At 53.3% G+C, this 16,534-nt stretch overlaps 6 protein-coding genes across 6 annotated transcripts; 3 read left to right on the top strand and 3 right to left on the bottom strand.

The window, feature by feature from the left end:
* Positions 1–192: 192 nt before the first annotated feature.
* On the bottom strand, positions 193–1,158 carry QC764_205525 (uncharacterized protein; the record flags this gene model as incomplete). Its single annotated transcript, XM_062944251.1, has 1 exon — positions 193–1,158. One exon carries the CDS (start codon positions 1,156–1,158, stop codon positions 193–195), a length of 966 nt encoding a protein of 321 aa, XP_062803061.1.
* A 687-nt stretch (positions 1,159–1,845) lies between these two features.
* Positions 1,846–3,994, bottom strand: BUR1 (serine/threonine protein kinase, CMGC, CDC2/CDK subfamily; the record flags this gene model as incomplete). Its single annotated transcript, XM_062944250.1, has 4 exons — positions 3,515–3,994; positions 3,263–3,447; positions 2,801–3,197; positions 1,846–2,743 (listed from the first exon to the last, which is right to left on the bottom strand). The coding sequence occupies exons 1-4, from the start codon at positions 3,664–3,666 to the stop codon at positions 1,846–1,848; spliced, it is 1,632 nt and encodes a 543-aa protein (XP_062803060.1). The 5' UTR covers positions 3,667–3,994.
* A 122-nt stretch (positions 3,995–4,116) lies between these two features.
* Positions 4,117–4,782, top strand: QC764_205510 (uncharacterized protein). The gene is made up of 3 exons (XM_062944249.1): positions 4,117–4,235; positions 4,299–4,457; positions 4,517–4,782. Exons 2-3 carry the CDS (start codon positions 4,322–4,324, stop codon positions 4,555–4,557), a joined length of 177 nt encoding a protein of 58 aa, XP_062803059.1. The 5' UTR covers positions 4,117–4,235; positions 4,299–4,321; the 3' UTR covers positions 4,558–4,782.
* QC764_205500 (uncharacterized protein) lies at positions 4,567–9,818 on the bottom strand. Its single transcript, XM_062944248.1, has 5 exons — positions 9,300–9,818; positions 8,334–9,242; positions 8,074–8,275; positions 5,496–7,952; positions 4,567–5,430 (listed from the first exon to the last, which is right to left on the bottom strand). Exons 1-5 carry the CDS (start codon positions 9,420–9,422, stop codon positions 5,135–5,137), a joined length of 3,987 nt encoding a protein of 1,328 aa, XP_062803058.1. The 5' UTR covers positions 9,423–9,818; the 3' UTR covers positions 4,567–5,134.
* Positions 9,819–11,105: 1,287 nt separating this feature from the next.
* NAP1 (histone chaperone) lies at positions 11,106–13,451 on the top strand. The gene is made up of 5 exons (XM_062944247.1): positions 11,106–11,465; positions 11,579–11,658; positions 11,769–12,479; positions 12,535–12,854; positions 12,908–13,451. Exons 1-5 carry the CDS (start codon positions 11,419–11,421, stop codon positions 12,956–12,958), a joined length of 1,209 nt encoding a protein of 402 aa, XP_062803057.1. The 5' UTR covers positions 11,106–11,418; the 3' UTR covers positions 12,959–13,451.
* A 627-nt stretch (positions 13,452–14,078) lies between these two features.
* SER33 (D-3-phosphoglycerate dehydrogenase 2) lies at positions 14,079–16,215 on the top strand. Its single transcript, XM_062944246.1, has 2 exons — positions 14,079–14,641; positions 14,776–16,215. Exons 1-2 carry the CDS (start codon positions 14,346–14,348, stop codon positions 15,884–15,886), a joined length of 1,407 nt encoding a protein of 468 aa, XP_062803056.1. The 5' UTR covers positions 14,079–14,345; the 3' UTR covers positions 15,887–16,215.
* The last annotated feature ends 319 nt before the right edge of the window (positions 16,216–16,534 follow it).

Genomic DNA, 16,534 nt, shown 5'->3' with positions numbered 1-16,534 from the left:
AAGTATGCAATTCTCCGTTCTTTCGAACCTTACTCTGATGAAACCACACGCAGACACTTTCAGAATGCATCTAAGACCCTCTCCAAACATGACTTTTACACATTACTAATACTCCTCGCTTGCTGACCAAATTCCAGAAGCCAGCTGCAAGCCACACCAAAATTCATGCTTTTCTGGGTGTCTATATCCTAATCACCCGAATCTCCCGCGCCAGTGATTATTTCTACTACTGTTCTTACGCTCAGTGCTCGTGTTTACCTCAGCATAGAAACCAGGCTCCCGTGCGGTACTGCTCCTTGTTGATCGTCTCGTGACAGGGCTTGGTTGAGGAGGAGGTTGAGGTGGAGGAGGGGGTTGAGCTTGAGGAGGGGCTTGTGGTTGAGCAGGGGATTCATCATCAGTTTGCTCGTCATCCATCTCAAACTCGGCCTGCTCCTCAGCCGGTTCATCATCAACTTCCTCATCATCCATTTCGACATCAGACCGCTCCTCTGGTGCTTCAGCAGATGGATTATCATTCAAGTCAACCTCTGACTCCTCAGACGCTTCAGCAGACGGTGGTTTTGACCCCCTCCTTCTCTTCTTGCCTTGCCTCTCAGACCCGCCAGGAGACCTCGACCTCTTTCTCTTCTTATCATCACCACCCTTTTCTCCTTGCTCACCACCATCCTCTTCACCACTCCCTTCTTGCTCACCACCCCCATCCTCATCACCCTCACCCTCACAAAACCCAACCCTCGGCAGTGTGCTCGGCCGTTCCTCAGACCCCACCGACCAGGCAATTTCCTCCTCCGACCTCTCTCCCGACCCCTTCCGCAACTCATCATCCGCCTCCCAACCATCACCCGGCCTCCGACTTCTTCTCTGCCCACTTCTCCGCGGCGGCACCACCGACGGTCGTGTACTCTCCACCTCTCCCGAACTCGACGTAGAGCACCTCTCCCACCCACCATCAGTCGGAAGAACCCTCCCCTCTACTGCTTCCCCTTGACCCCGGCACCGGCACCGGCACACCCAACACCCTAGCTGCCCGCTCAATCTCTTCTTGACTATGCCGGCGTCTCCAACCCACCCCCCTAAACAGCCCCCGATTCCGCCTCCCGGATGATGCTGATGTGAACGAGGGCGAGTCACCCACTTCGGACGAGCCGTCCTCATCAGCCAGCACCCTCGACCTGGCTATGCCAGCCCGAGCCCTGCTTGTTCCTAGACTCAGATCCAAGGACTCAATGGCTGTTCTCAGCCCAAGAAGTCTTTCGACCGACGATCCGAGCGGTGATGGCAAAGGCGGTAATTTAACACGCTGCCGTGGTCTCTCCGCTGCGTCCTCGGATGGCTGCTCAGCTGTCTCGGGTGCTTGCTCAACTACGTCCTCAGGTTGAACGACCCGAGAAAGAAGAGATTGTCTACGTGGTGGGTCTGCAGGCAGCTCCGGATCCGAAGAATCACCAGAAGCAAAAGATCGGCTTCGGCCGCTTGCTTGGACGAGCAATTGTCGATTGCATGAGTTGAGTGACAACGAGCGTGACGGCGAGCGTGACGGCGAGCGTGACGGGCGCAATCGTGAGGGTGCTAGCGGCTCTGCTTCGATCGACGGAATAGGTCTATCAGGACTGTACAATGGGATTCGCCTCCTGTTTGCTACTGGTGCCGGATTGCTTTGACATCCATCCCGTGATGTAGAGTCACCCAATACACCCCCTCAGGCCTCTGCTCATGACCGTCAGCCCCCGGTCTGGGTTGCTCATCCTCCCCCGAGCGCCTGGAGCCCCGTTTGGTATTCCCACCTCCCTACCGACGGGGATTACGTCCGTATCCCTGCTCCTGGCCTCTGCGACCCTGAACCTATCTAGGATGCGGTGGACCATCGCGAGGTGGCCGATCTCTGTCCCTGTCCCTGTCCCTGTCCCTATCGCGGTCTCTTGGCGGCAGAGGTGACCGACTTCTGCTGCGCGTGCGATTGCTCCTTGTGCGGTCATCATAATCCCCCCTCCTCCTGTCCCCTGGGCCTCCGCGGTCTCGTCTGTCGTCCCTCCGCCGATCGTCTCGTCTTGGAGCGTCCCTATCATAACTGGGGATATACGTATCGACGTCCTGACGATTTCCTCCGCCACCTCCACGAGGAGCTCGATCACGACCGTTGCCATAGTCCGCAGGTGGAGGTGGGCGCGGTGGAAGCCTGGTGTCTCTGTGCCAAGCGGGCACTCGCTCGTCTGGTGCCGGGGCCGGACCACCAAAATTGCGGTTGTTGTTGTTCCGAGGATAGCCTCTTCCGCCGGGGCCACCGCTGTTCCTGTAGCCATCGCCGTCATTGTTGGGACCGCGGCCCACGGTACCGCCCCTGGGCGCTGGAGGCAACACGGTTCTTTTCTCATGGTACTTCTTACGATCATATTCGTGACTTTCTTCGAAAGACGGCAGTTCTTCTGGCTTGGCGGGATATGGGGGGTTGCGGAAGTAAGGGTGCTGTAGGGCGTCATGAGCATTGATTCTGCTCCTCCAGTCCAGCTTGAGAAGCTCTCGAAGTAACGAGATGGCACCCGAGCCGTATTCTCTGAACCTTTGCCCCAGGTTACCTTGTCGCGGCTTGGGTGACATCGCTTCGGCTCCAGGCAAGTCTTTCAACCCAGGCATTGTCTCGATGGTGGGCGTACCGCAGAGGTCCCATATCAACTCCAACTGGTGCCCATCAGATTCACCGGTGAGAATGGGCTTGCCAACTAGCATCTCGCCAAAAACACACCTAGGGACATTGTCAGCATGATCCCTTGCAACAAAGAACCGACCACAGGCTGCCTACCCAACTCCCCACAAGTCAATCGATGTGGTGTATCGCTTGAGATGCATCAACAACTCGGGCGGGCGGTACCAGCGCGTGACCACCAAAGCAGTGTAGTCACGCGTTCCTTCCCCACCGCCGTGACCAGGCTGTGGTGTCTTGCCCTCGTAGTGTCTCGCAAGACCGAAATCAGCAATCTGAAGAATGCCCTTGTTGTTGATCAACAGGTTAGCAGCCTTCATATCTCTGTGCAAAATGCGATTGGCGTGTAGATACTCCAGGCCCTGGAGCAGTTGCTGCATGTAGCACTTGATTTGCGGCTCGGTCAATGTCACCGAGGGGTTGTCGAGCAAGCCCGACAGGTCATGGTCCATGTAGGGCGTGACCATGTACATGATGGGTCGCTTTCGTTTGTCCGCTGGCAAAGGGCGCCTGTTAATCATGCATGTCCTGGAACCTCCTCGACAGATAGCATCAACTCACCACTCCTGGGCGGGTGTTCCACTGCCATATCCTCCAGCCGGAGGATGTTTGGATGCGACAGTAGCTTGAGCAGCTTGATTTCTCTCAATGCCGTAATCGGAAAGCCATCCTTTTCGTTATGCATGATGATCTTCTTGAGCGCAACCAAAGCACCAGTCTTTCTCGATCTCGCGCGGTAAACCTCTCTGTGTAGGGCAACAATGTCAGCTTCGGACACGGCCAAGATGGGAAGGCAAAAGAACCACCACCTACCCAAAGGTACCCTCGCCCAGTTTCCCCAACACCTCGTAGTCGGCAATCTTGGAGCACCCGACAAAGCTGCTTCTCGGCCTCTGGTGCGCAACGGCAAAGCTGCGGGGAGATTGCGGCCTCCCCGCAGCCTCCTGCGACTCGGAGGCGCTCATCGCGCCGTTGTAACTGTTTTGTTCGTGTTTGATGGCGGTTGTCGGACGAAGAATATCTTATCGGCTGTTTCTGGATAAGGCTTTCGTTTGTTGAACTGACAGTGAAACAGTTGACTGTCGCTGATGGAATTGCTGACGTCTGGATTGCTTCGCAAGGCCGTTTGTCAATCCAGAGTGGTACGTTTGATCCAGTTTCTGCAAGCTTTGCTGCCGAAATACTCTTATCCTCTCAATTCGCTGCTTTCTAAAAGTGTGACGAAGAAGAGGAGGTTGTAAGAAAGCAAAGAAACGGGCAAGAGACCAAGATTAAGCCGAGAGCGCGCGCTGCCGATGCCTGCCAAGAAATGACAGACGCACCTTGCTGGGCTGGAACCATTTCTTGGCTGTTTCTGCCTCGTTCTTCAGGCACCCACACCCAATGACGGCAGATACAGAGTACGTACCCCAACCCTGGTCTCTGAGAGGGCAAGCAATCGGCGCAACGACGACACAGCCAGCCAGCTCGAGAAGCTCCATCGCGACACACCTACCAACCCACCCATTTCTTTCCCCGTCTGCCACCAGCCAGCGTGAGTTTGTCCCTCTCTATTCAATTGCTTTGTCTCCTTCAGTACCTGATCTCCTCCATCCAGCAGAGAAAGAAAAAAACCCAAAAATGTTCGCCCGCTTCTCCCGAGCCCTCCCCCGCTCCCAACTCGCCGGCCCCCCCATCCGGCCCCTCTACCGCTATACCGCCACCGGCCTGGGAGCTTCCATGTGGTTCTGGATCTTTTACAAGGCGAAGGAGGACGGTATGTCTTTCTCAGCTCTACCCCTCGAGCCAGAACAGTGTTACTCACAAGAAGAACAGGACCTGTCCTTCTCGGCTGGAAGCACCCCTGGGATCACTAAACGACTCGCATCGAGGATATGAAAACGACGAGGTGGTGAAGAGAAATAAATGTACATACATGGTCAGGCGCCAAAGTAGCAATAACGCAGACCCAACTAGACGGACGGACAACAGGCCGAGGAGGAAGCCAAGAGCAAGAGAGGAAGGAGATACCAAATTAAATCAGTTTAACAGTCACATTGTTTGCTGTTCAGTTGGTATTTTATGTTAATCTCTAAGTAGCAGGATTATACAGCCCACTGGTTCTCAATACTTTCGGAGAAACCCGCCATGTCAAAACGAGACACATCTTCCCTACTTGTTAAACACACACATCACACCCACCTACCCACCCCAATCACAACCCAAACATATTTCAACTTTCGCTCGAGACCTTGACTACAAGTCTGTATATCCTCTATCTCTTGCCACACGTTTCCGCCCAGTCCTTACCAACGCCAGCCAGCCCAGGCCAAAAAGACTCATGTCTATCCATCCATAACCTACATATCCACGTACAGTCATACCCATCCCCTACCTAGCTCTCCCCATTTTCCAATGTCCAACCAGCCCACCCCATTCCATCCCTTACACCCATCAAAATCTCATCTTCTCCAAAATAACCTTGTACTCCTTCCTCCTCTTACCCCCCTTCTCCCCCCCCCTCAGCCACCCCTTGACCCGCCCAACCCACCCCGCCAACCTCTGAAAAACATAATGCTCTCCCACCCACGCCAACCCCAAATACACCCCCGCCCCCAACCCAAAAACAAACAAAACCTTGTATTCCCAACTCGTCCTCGTCAACCTCATAAACCCAATCCACTCCGGCGGCGCAACAGCCATAAATCCATTCAACCCCAACGCAGTCGCCATCGTGACCAAAAAAGGCCCTATCATCATTGTCAGCCATCATCACCACCCCCTTTCATCTCCCTCAAGAATGTATAATACTCACAATTCTTCCCCACCCCCTCCCTAAACGGCCTCCCAGCATTCAACACCCACCCCGCAAGCACATACTGCCAGCAACTAACCAGAAACAATCCCGTCACCTCGCTATTCTCCACATCCGGCTTCTCCCCCGGTTTTGGCGTCGTCGGCGCAATAAACCCCTCCATCCCCCTCACCCCCACAAACGCCACCGTTTGGATACCGACACAAACAACCATGTGGCACATCAACGGCGTCAGCACCTTCCTAGACACCAAATCCGCAATCGGCTTCTTCTTGCACAGCACCGGGTACGGTTTCGACCACCCCATAAACACCGCTATCGGCAGGATCAACGCCAGGTCAATATACAGAAACTGAAAATCCCCCAGGTTGGAAGCAGACGCGTAGAGGAACGAGACTGTCGTGAACTGGATCGCCGAGTAGAGACTCATGTACTTGAAACAGGCAAACGACGTCACCAACGCGGCCCGGCCTTCCCTTATCACTTTGGGGACGCACGTGATGTCAAAGACGCGCGAGGTGAAAGGGGCTGCGACAGAGGCTTCCGCTTCCGAGAGGGAGATCCCAACGTCGGCTGCCTTGAGCGCGCCGCAGTCGTTGGCGCCGTCGCCGCAGAAGCCGCACGAGTAGTCGATGCTCTGAAGCTTGTCGACCAGCTCGTGCTTCTCATCTGGCGACATGCGCGCAAAGACCTTGCCGGTGACGAGCATGCGCTGCATTACTTCTGCTGGGGCGTAGTCGACTACCCAGCGGAAGACATCGCCTGAGACTGCGATGGAGTAATTCCTCATGTTAGAGATGTCGTATGGTAGCGAGGCGTCGCCTTCCGGAGGAGCCGGTAGTGGGAGTAGGGTTCGGGGATCGAGACGGTAGATGGGGTTGTCGATACTCTCCCACTGTAACTCGGCGTTGGGGTCTTTGGTGTGCCCTGTTGCGAACCGAGCATAGAAACAATGTGCCGTCTCGCTGATCATGCCAGATTCCCTCGCCACACTGATGGCGGTCAAGATGTTGTCGCCGGTAACCATGACAGTTCCGATATTAGAATCTCCAAGCTCCTTGAGTACCGCCGCCGTGGTAGGCTTGAGCTTGTTCTCAAAAATGATGAAGCCGACAAACTCGAGGTTCGACTCGACATCATGCCTGTGCATCTTCTGAGCCTTGACCCAGCTGAGCTTCTTGATATGTCTCGAGGCACAAGCGATGACTCTGTACCCCTTGCGAGTATACTGCCCCAAGACCTCGTCATAGTCCTCAGGGAATGTCTCTGGCTTGCAAATCTCCCTCATACACTCAGGCGAACCCTTGACATAAATGTCTCCGCTTGGCTTGCCAAAGTCTTTGACAATGACACTGGCCCGGCGAAGATGAGACACAAACTCAAACGACTTGAGCACACCCAGTTCGATAGAAGATGCCTCCCCAGTGCCATCAGCTTTCGCGTCCGGAGGCGGCCTAGCGATTGAAGGCTTCAGAGTTCCTTGCTCCTCGTCATCCCCTCTTCCACCACTCAGGTCACCCTCTTCGAAAGACCACTTTGTAAACTCAAACATCTTTAGCTCAAGAGGCTCCCCGAGCATCTCGCCATCGATCTTCCTCAGCGCATGGCAAGTTGCCATGGTATAAAGCGCCGTCGACCTGGTGTCAGGCTTACCCCCCACAGCAGGGGGCTGGTCATGACCAACCGCCAAATCATCAGGATTCTCAATCAAATCAATAAACTTGTTGGTGTCCCTAGAAACGAGATGCACACCAAGGATGTCAAGGCCCTCCTCTGTCAAAGTCCCAGTCTTGTCAAAGCACATAATGTCAAGTTTTCCTCCAACCTGGACCCTCTGCGGGCTCGTGCAAAAGATGTTCTGTCTCTTGAGCCGGCGCACCGCAAAGGTGGTGCCAATAGTCAAGGTGGCCGGCAACGCCGGTGGAACCACAATCGTGATCAGATCCAGGGCGCGAATGATGATTTCATGCCACGCCAAGCCAAGGTGAATGAAGTTGACGATACTGGCCAAGAAACCAACAGCTGCCACAATGGCCATCACACCAATGTACCGGAAGGAATCTCTGTAGAACTTGAAGCCAGACGGCTTCGGGAAGAGCATTGACCGAACCAAGGCACCCTTTGTTGTGTTGAAGCCGGTCTTGATAACCATGGCAAGAGCAACAGCTTGTTCATCTTCATTCTGAGGCCTTCGAGCGCGGATGATCTTGGTTCCGCAAAACAGGGTGTGTTTGGCCACCTCGGCTACTGGTGTTGGAGCATTCAAATCAAGCTTCTGAAGCGTGTCGTTTGTAGCTGGGGTTTTGGTTACAGGTATCGATTCTCCTGTGAGCATGCTCTCGTTGACAATGCAGTCACCGCTTAGAAGGATGCTATCGGCAGGAAACTGAGTCAACCTGGGGTCGCTGACTTCGTAGACGTCACCGGGTACTAGTTCGCTTGAGAGGATTGTGTTCCCTGGGGTTGTATTAGCGGCTATCACGGACTAGAAATGGTCTGTGGTCATGTGGCCAAGAGGATGCTGCGCTAGAATACCGCAAAAAGTGCCCATTGACCTCAAAAGAGGAGAGTAACTTACAGAAGCCGTGTCGACAGATTCTGACATCACACTCAAACCGAGAAATGTCCCGAAGTCTCCTCTCAGTCTGCCGTGTTTCTATCAAAGTCTGTATGATAGAAATGGCCGAGATCAAGAAGATGGCGCAAGCGTAGTAGTAGTATTCGTCCAGAGACCATAGGACAAGACTGGCGACTTGAAACACGTAGAACGGGTGAAAGACCTGAACTTTGTCAGCAACCGGGCTTTCATCGAATTCACATATGTGGGGGAAAACCTACTTCCTTCACGAGGAGCTGGCCAATAGTCTTCTTTTCGATATTGATATCGTTTTTCCCAAAGACAGTGCGACGGCTGACCTGCTCGTCGCTGTCGATACCATTGCGAACGTCTTGGACATCTGTCCAGAGGGGATCCTTCCAGCCATTGCAGATGAGAAACTTGTCGCGCACAGGGTGGAAGAAGAAGCGAATGTGGCGATAGTCTATGTACCTTAGTTCCGGAAGAATTGGATCTGGATCGTCATCCAGGAGGTACGAAGTGAACTTGGAAGGCGACCCAAAAACTGTCGAAAGCGTCCTCCCATACTCCTTCGATACCACATCCACCGCGGTCATCTCGTTCCACGAGTTTTCCACCACCACCCACTTGCATTCCCTGAGGAGCGCGGACCTCCCAATCAGCTTGACTCGCCACTTTGGCGACCAGTAGAAGATTAGCCACCCTACCCCCAACGTGAATACACATATCAAAAGGTACAGAGCATAGCCGATTTTACTGGTTCTGAACCCCGCGATCGCAATGTAGAGGTCCTCATTCTGAATATGCGCCTTTTGACTGTGTCGATTCGACCCATATCCACTCCCTGCCGATGTGCCACTGTCCCTACGTAGCAACATACTGTGCACAGAGTCCCCTCGGGATTGCGTGGATGCGCGCCGATGGAGGACGTAATCGTTTTCCTCGGCGGTTCGTTCGAGGTCGGTAGAGTCCTGTTCCTCGTCGAGTTCGTCGTCGAACGGGAGCTCGTCCAGATCCCCGATGCGCCGCTCCTCTATCGCAAGGGGGTCATTCAGTTCATCTTCTTCCTGCCAGAATGAGAAGCTTGCTGTGGAATCGGCTCGTGAGCGGCGGTGATGAAAGGCAGAGACACTCGTGGGTAACGATTCAGCCATCGGCCCCGAGTAGAGCTATGTGTGTGGTTAGTACCACTGCCACAGGCTTAGATTGTGCACTGTTCCACTCACCTCATCGTGCGCCATCTCAACATCCTCGAAAACGCTGACGCTGCTGTGGTTTCCTTGGAGACTATAAAAGCCATTTCGGTTGCTTGCCGCCGGCGGCAGATCGTGATCTCGGTCGTTTTCCATGTTGGTTTGGGGTATAAATCGGAAGGCAGCTGATAGATCCTCAGCAAGGTTCTGGAGAGAGAGAAATTGATCGCATGCGCATTGTCAACAGCAGCTGCCAATGGATTGGCCGTGGTATAGCTGAGCGCGTGGGTGAAATGGATGAACCGAAGCTAGAATTCAGGTACGGAGAACAGAGCGGTTGTGGAGCTGGTTCCGATAAGCACCATGACGTCGGACTCGATTGGATCTACTCGGATAGCTGCATGGTGCGTCTTGGCAGGCCAGCAACACTCTTGATGACCTAGAATGCCATTCATACAAGATGCGGAGGATGTAGTTATTCCTAAAGATGAATAGACGTCAAGTAAATAGTCAGATGGACTACTGGATATATAGCTTGTATATTGGATGACACGGAACATTGTGTGTCTAGTTGCAGAATCATACTACATTTCATGTGGGTCATGGGGTGCATGTCTGCTCCATGCATATGCCTCAAGGTGCCACTAGACGTGTCCCTGCAGTGTATTCAGGCTTCAAAGTCAATATTTGGGACCTTTGGCACTCTGGGTACCGATTCGCCGATCAGTTCTTGGGTAACTAGATAGATGTGTGGGAGTGTGTTCCAATGTGGTGCTCATACACTATTCTCCGTACCGCTTATAAGAATCTTTCCTCTTTTGGTTGTGTAAGTGGGGGTCCACAGACACAACTACAATGGTTCTTGGCTCAAAGATTACTTAGGAGGCTTAAAAATATGCCAGCCAGCAGCGTAGGGAATCTTGAGGCTCGTATGTGTAGCTGGCATCGTGAGATGAACAATGGTCTGGCAGACTTGGGGCTACCTTGCACGAATCCTGCAAAAGGTGGCGAGCAACGGGATCCTCGGTAGACATTGGACTTCCGCGATGCTCCGTAGCCGACATCCATCTGTCATCCCTCAACACCATTTGTTCAGGTAAATGTTGAGTGTTGGCTGGCTACCGGCCTCTTGGCATTATATCTGCAAGTATGCAGTCATCTGAAGGACGCCCACACGGGTAAGTAAGTTGAAATTCCCGGGGATCCCGTGATCATTGATATCGCCTGATCGATTTAGAAGACATATGTACTTTGTGACAATACACTTGCTTTGCTTGTCAAAAGTCCATATGCAGCAGAGACAAGACCTGTCTGTGATGGCGTGTGTTCATTGTGTCTACTGTGCTGTGTAATCATCGGCTTCGGATGAGGAGTCAAAGGGTCCCTCCCAAAAGTAAAAGCGAGTTTGACAGGTGGAGACGGAAAGTCGGTGGGCTGGAAGTGGGAGGGGTGGGAGGTGGGAGGTGGGAGGCAAAAGAAAATTTAGATGCCATCCCTGGAAACTTTGACGGGGCCGGGTGGATGGCGAAGCCCTAGATAGGCTGGTGATATGCCATGACATGCCATGCTCTCTGACAAAGGGCAAGATGAGTGAGTGACAGTAAGGCCGCAGAGAGCGGTGAAGGTGAAGAAACCAAAGCAAATTTCTGCTCCCTAGCATTAGCAAGAGCCGGAAGAGGCTGCCACGGCTGCCACGTCAACTAGGAGGGCCCTTGGTGATGGCTGTGGTCCGGTGTGGAGATTCGTGATGCGACTCATGGGTGAGGCATGCTAAGCTTCGGTTCACAGATTGGAGAAAGCAACGGTTGGGAACATTGCCATCGCGATCCAGACCGCGCCCAGTAAAAAAGAGGGAAAAAAGACGCGTAGAGCCACTGTGAGTGTTGGGTGCAGGCAGTGAACGCCCAGTGACCGCACAGGCCGGTGGGAGGCAGAGGCGTAAGGTTGCCCCGCAAATTTTTTAGTGACCCATTGATAGCTTTTCCTTCCCCTCCCTCAACATTTCCTCCGGCTCTGAGCAATCTGTCGACGCTTCACCACCCGCTGTTTCCGTGCAGTTCTTTCTCCTCGTTCTGCCCTCACAAATCGCCTGTTTGGTGCCGCTGTTTTCACGATCCCCATCCCCGTCCATCATCACAATCAGTCAATCAAAATGGCCGAACCGATTAAGAACAAGCGGCCCGACCCCGCCGTTGCCCCGTAAGTTTTCTCGGCATTCTGTCTGCTTGCCAGTCGGTCGACTGCCCCCGGCCGACTGGCGATAAGCTGTCTGTCCTGCCCGTACTATACTGACTGCGACTCGTCGACAACAGCACTCCTCAGAACACACCTTTGAACGCAGCTCCCATCTCATCGCACGCCCAGCAGCCCGGAGTTGCTAGCATCAATGAAGGTTCGTATCCATCTCCGCCATCTCCGCCATCTCCCCCATCTACCCCGCCGTTGTTGCGGCCCAACAAGATTTGGCTTGTGATCATGAACTGACCATTTTGCATGACGCAGAGGATCTGGGTAGTGGTGTCGCTGCCGCTTCCATCTTTGCTCACGACCCCCGCCTCGTGTCTCTGATCCAGGGCCGTCTCGGTTCCCTCGTTGGCAAGTCTTCCGGCTACATCGAGTCGCTCCCTGTCGAGGTCAAGCGCCGCGTCTCCGGTCTCAAGGGCATCCAGAAAGAGCACTCCAAGCTCGAGGCCGAGTTCCAGGAGGAGGTCCTTCAGCTCGAGAAGAAATTCTTCGCCAAGTTCACCCCTCTCTATGAGCAGCGTGCCGCCATCGTCAACGGCAAGACCGAGCCCACCGAGGACCTCGTCAAGGCCGGCGAGGAGGATGAGGACAAGGCGGAGGGCGCCGCTGTCGAGAACAAGGGCGCCACCGACGGCGGTAAGGTCAACGGCATTCCCGAGTTCTGGCTCTCTGCCATGAAGAACCAGATCTCCCTTGCCGAGATGATCACCGACCGCGATGAGGGTGCTCTCAAGTCCCTGATCGATATCCGCATGGAGTACCTCGACAAGCCCGGTTTCCGTCTGATCTTCGAGTTCGCTGAGAACGAATTTTTCACCAACAAGATCATCACCAAGACCTACTACTACCAGAACGAGAGCGGGTATGGCGGTGACTTCATTTATGACCATGCCGAGGGTGACAAGATCGACTGGAAGGCCGGTCAGGATCTCACCGTTCGCATCGAACAGAAGAAGCAACGTAACAAGAGTAAGTTGAAGGCGAAAACTCGTGTAAAATTGGGGTTTTTTCTAACACAAACTAGCCACGAAGCAGACTCGCATCGTTAAGAAGACTGTCCCAACCGAGTCCTTCTTCAACTTCTTCTCGCCCCCCAAGCCCCCCACCGACGACGACGACGAGGCGGCCGATGATATTGAGGAGCGTCTCGAGCTCGACTACCAGCTCGGTGAGGACATCAAGGAGAAGCTTATTCCCCGCGCCATCGACTGGTTCACCGGCGAGGCCCTCGCTTTCGAGGAGTTGGACGAGGAGGACTATGCCGATTTCGACGATGATGATGAGGATGACGAGGACGATGACAGCGAGGACCACGATGATGAGGACGAGTCCGAGGAGGACGAGGTAAGAATCAATTTTGTCCACCAGACAAAGGTCAAAGACTGACAGCTTTCCAGGAGGATGGCAGCAAGCCCAAGCAGGAGCCCTCAGAGTGCAAGCAAAGCTAAATGGTGTAGACTTCTCGCCAACATGGCCTAGCATACTTCATTGATCGGGCAATCGCCCCTCCGCCCTCTACCCGGGCCTTTTTTTCACTGGTGTCCCAATTACACTGCTCATCAGCAGGCTCCATTAGGGAGCAATACGGCGAATGATGGACATGCAGGAGTGCCGAAATTGAGCTCTGATTTGTTTTTGAGGACATTTCCGGGTAATATGTCTTGTCTTTGCATGCCCTTTGCGTTTGATGGCTTCTCCTCGTCTCAGTTTCTTTATGGGTTTTTCAATTTTCATTTGTGCGGGTGGGAAGCGATTTTCTTTTCCCGAGATGTGAGGGCATACTAGAAGGCAGACAAAAAGGGGGGCTCACAACTGGGCAGGACGAGTCTCGAGCACTGTATGGGAACACTTGGTATTAGGTTTATGGCACCTGAGCCCAGCAGTCAGTAGGCAGTGAATTCACATTATGTAGCAAACTCATCAACATCGTGATCATCATGAGGTGTCTTTTATTTTGTCCATGTCTGATCTGAGGGCCTCCGTAGTCGCTGCTGAGCGGGCCCAGGATGTCGGATCGAAGTCGACTCATTGCGACCCCGGCACACGGTGCGCAGCTGAGCCGTACATATGCGGCGATTATGCGGGGTGAATGTTCATTGGTATGGGGGCCTCTTGACCCGGAAAATTAGGTGATACATTGAGGCGATTGTTCCATTTTTGGTGTTTCGACAGATCCAGGAATGTCCCGGTATCCGGACCGGAATAGACGACCATTGGTGGTAGACCCTGGATGTAAGTGCTATGCTATACTTTTGGTACCTGGACAAGAGACAAAGAGTCGAGGTAGTGTCTATGGATGTGTTGGATAAATAGTTCCATCTTGTCAAAGAGGTATGCTACGTGAAGGGCCTGGGAACCGGAAATAAACCAAAAGAGAGCCATTGGGTGTTCTATAGAACGTATAGTATGGTCTAGAGTGAGTAGGTACGTAGTCAGGGCGAGCACGCCTTGATCGGAGGCGCAGGTGTGGGCTGTCGAATGAAGAACTCGCATTCCGTCATGGATGGCCCAAAAAGTTTTCTTTTTAGCCAGCGTAAACCCACCACACAGTGAGTCAACCCCGCCATCCCCAAGAAACCCCACCATGGAACCATCCCACCGTGGATCGACCTTGAACCACGGGCTGAGTATTCAAAGAGGTGACACATCCCACGCCTTGTTTGTTCGGGGGACCTTTTTCTTCTTCAATCTCGACTCAAAAACTTGACCCAACTTTTTCTGACCGCGAAGAAGCTTTATTATCCCATGTTACAAAGCTTGTTCCCTGTTGCCGCCGCCTTTTGAGTCAATATCTTTTTTTCTTGATTCCGCCAGTTAAAAAGGAAAACTGCCACAATGACAACCCCAAAACCAATCTCCCAGTCTTCGTTGGCTAGACCTGCCGTGTCCAACAGCCTCAGTGTTTCCCCTACCGCTACTTTCCACTCACCACCCGCGTCGAGCAGCTTCATGGCCAGCCTTGCGTTGCGCGCTGCTGCTAAGCAGCTCAAGCCGTTCAGCACGGAGGACATCAAGATTCTGCTGTTGGAGAATGTGAACCAGACCGGGAGGGATATTCTGTCTGGTCAGGGGTACCAGGTTGAGTTTCACAAGGCTTCGTTGCCGGAGGATCAGTTGATTGAGAAGATTAGGTGAGTTCACTATTACTACTACTACTACTACTACTACTACTACTACTACTACTACTACTACTACTACTACTACTACTACTACCACCTCACAAGTCCTTATTCCGGCTTCAAATTTGCTGACATTTACACTTCAGAGATGTCCACGTCATTGGCATCCGCTCAAAGACAAAGTTGACGGCCAAGGTGCTCCAGGAGGCCAAGAACCTTCTCGTCATCGGCTGCTTCTGCATCGGCACTAACCAGGTTGATCTGGATTATGCTGCCAAGCAGGGTATCGCTGTTTTCAACTCTCCCTTTGCCAACTCGCGCAGTGTGGCCGAGTTGGTGATTGCCGAGATTATCTCTCTTGCCCGCCAGCTGGGCGATCGCTCGAATGAGCTTCACCGGGGCACTTGGAACAAGGTCAGCGCCAAGTGCTGGGAGGTGCGTGGCAAGACGCTGGGTATTGTTGGGTATGGGCATATTGGCTCACAGCTGTCGGTGTTGGCGGAGGCGATGGGGATGAATGTCATTTACTATGACGTGGTCAGCTTGATGGCGATTGGTACCGCGAGGCAGGTGCCTACGCTGGAGGCGCTGCTTGGGGAGGCGGATTTTGTCACGCTGCATGTGCCCGAGACTCCGGAGACGAAGAACATGCTGGGGGCGAAGCAGTTTGAGCAGATGAAGAATGGGTCTTATCTTATCAATGCCAGCCGTGGGACGGTGGTTGATATCCCGGCACTGATCAAGGCTATGAGGGCGGGCAAGGTTGCTGGTGCGGCGCTGGATGTCTATCCTAATGAGCCGGCTGGGAATGGGGATTACTTCACCACCGACCTGAACCCGTGGGCGGAGGAGCTCCGCGGTCTCAACAACATTATTTTGACTCCTCATATCGGTGGTAGCACGGAGGAGGCGCAGAGGGCGATTGGTATTGAGGTTGCGGATGCGCTCGTGAGGTACATCAACCAGGGTGTCACCCTTGGGAGCGTCAACCTGCCCGAGGTCAACATGCGCCAGCTTACCCTCGACGAGAGCAACCACGCGCGCATCATCTACATCCATCGCAACGTGCCCGGTGTGCTGCGCAGGGTGAACGAGATCTTGGGCGACCACAACGTCGACAAGCAGATTTCGGACTCCAAGGGCGACATTGCTTACCTCATGGCCGATGTTAGCGACGTCCGGCCGGAGGATATCAAGGAGATTCGGGACAGCTTGGACGGACTCAGCTCACGCATTCTTACCCGGGTTCTGTATTAGATATATAGATAGGGGGTGTGTGTGTTTTCTGAGGAAATGGGTTTATCTGGTTTGTTTATAATGGGTGGATATTTTGGTGTTTTGTATGTGTGTGATGTGATATTTTTTGGACATTTTCTTTTGTTTGCTTGGTTGACGGAGTCAGTGATGGGAGAGCAAGAACAAAAAGCATTTCAACATGGAGCAAGGAAAAATTCTATCATCATATGAGGGGGAAGGGGGTGTGGGGGGGGTTGGGGGTTGGGGGTTGGGGGTTTGGTATATCAAAATGATGGGTTCAACAAAATAGGGGGTTAGAGATCAAGAATAACATGACTTTTGATATTCACAACGATGATGGCTTTATGTACTGAGCCTGTGAGAATGAGAGTGCATAAATGCCATGTATAAATTCCACAGGGCTAGGTGAACAAGACGGCCAGCAGCGAAAAAGGAAACGAGAAAGCGGTGAGGATTGTGGATAGTGGATGCTTGGTGAGGTGGTGGAGGACACCCCTGAAAAATGACGGGATCGAGTGTACACAGCGTGCTTTGGTAAGGTGCGTCCACCCCACGCCGAACTGGCCAAGTCCAGTTGGCCTACCGGAGAATTTGGAGGGCGTTTCGCATGGGATGAGACATGTCCACTTTGTTTATGGGAGGTTGTGG

The sequence above is a fragment of the Podospora pseudoanserina genome, chromosome 2, assembly GCF_035222485.1.
Source record: "Podospora pseudoanserina strain CBS 124.78 chromosome 2, whole genome shotgun sequence".
Taxonomy (NCBI): Eukaryota; Fungi; Ascomycota; class Sordariomycetes; order Sordariales; family Podosporaceae; genus Podospora; species Podospora pseudoanserina.
This window is presented reverse-complemented; position numbering and strand designations above follow the sequence as displayed.

What these genes read in the sequence shown, in the direction of transcription:
- QC764_205500 (XM_062944248.1), bottom strand. Translation starts at nt 9,422, where the DNA reads ATGGAAAACGACCGAGATCACGATCTGCCGCCGGCGGCAAGCAACCGA. An exon ending in TTGAGATGGCGCACGATGAG is followed by an intron (nt 9,243 to 9,299) that starts GTGAGTGGAACA and finishes CCACACACATAG; the next exon opens with CTCTACTCGGGGCCGATGGC. An exon ending in GCCAGCTCCTCGTGAAGGAA is followed by an intron (nt 8,276 to 8,333) that starts GTAGGTTTTCCC and finishes GACAAAGTTCAG; the next exon opens with GTCTTTCACCCGTTCTACGT.
- NAP1 (XM_062944247.1), top strand. Translation starts at nt 11,419, where the DNA reads ATGGCCGAACCGATTAAGAACAAGCGGCCCGACCCCGCCGTTGCCCC. An exon ending in CCCGACCCCGCCGTTGCCCC is followed by an intron (nt 11,466 to 11,578) that starts GTAAGTTTTCTC and finishes CGTCGACAACAG; the next exon opens with CACTCCTCAGAACACACCTT. An exon ending in GAAGAAGCAACGTAACAAGA is followed by an intron (nt 12,480 to 12,534) that starts GTAAGTTGAAGG and finishes AACACAAACTAG; the next exon opens with CCACGAAGCAGACTCGCATC.
- QC764_205510 (XM_062944249.1), top strand. Translation starts at nt 4,322, where the DNA reads ATGTTCGCCCGCTTCTCCCGAGCCCTCCCCCGCTCCCAACTCGCCGGC. An exon ending in TTACAAGGCGAAGGAGGACG is followed by an intron (nt 4,458 to 4,516) that starts GTATGTCTTTCT and finishes CAAGAAGAACAG; the next exon opens with GACCTGTCCTTCTCGGCTGG.
- SER33 (XM_062944246.1), top strand. Translation starts at nt 14,346, where the DNA reads ATGACAACCCCAAAACCAATCTCCCAGTCTTCGTTGGCTAGACCTGCC. An exon ending in CAGTTGATTGAGAAGATTAG is followed by an intron (nt 14,642 to 14,775) that starts GTGAGTTCACTA and finishes TTTACACTTCAG; the next exon opens with AGATGTCCACGTCATTGGCA.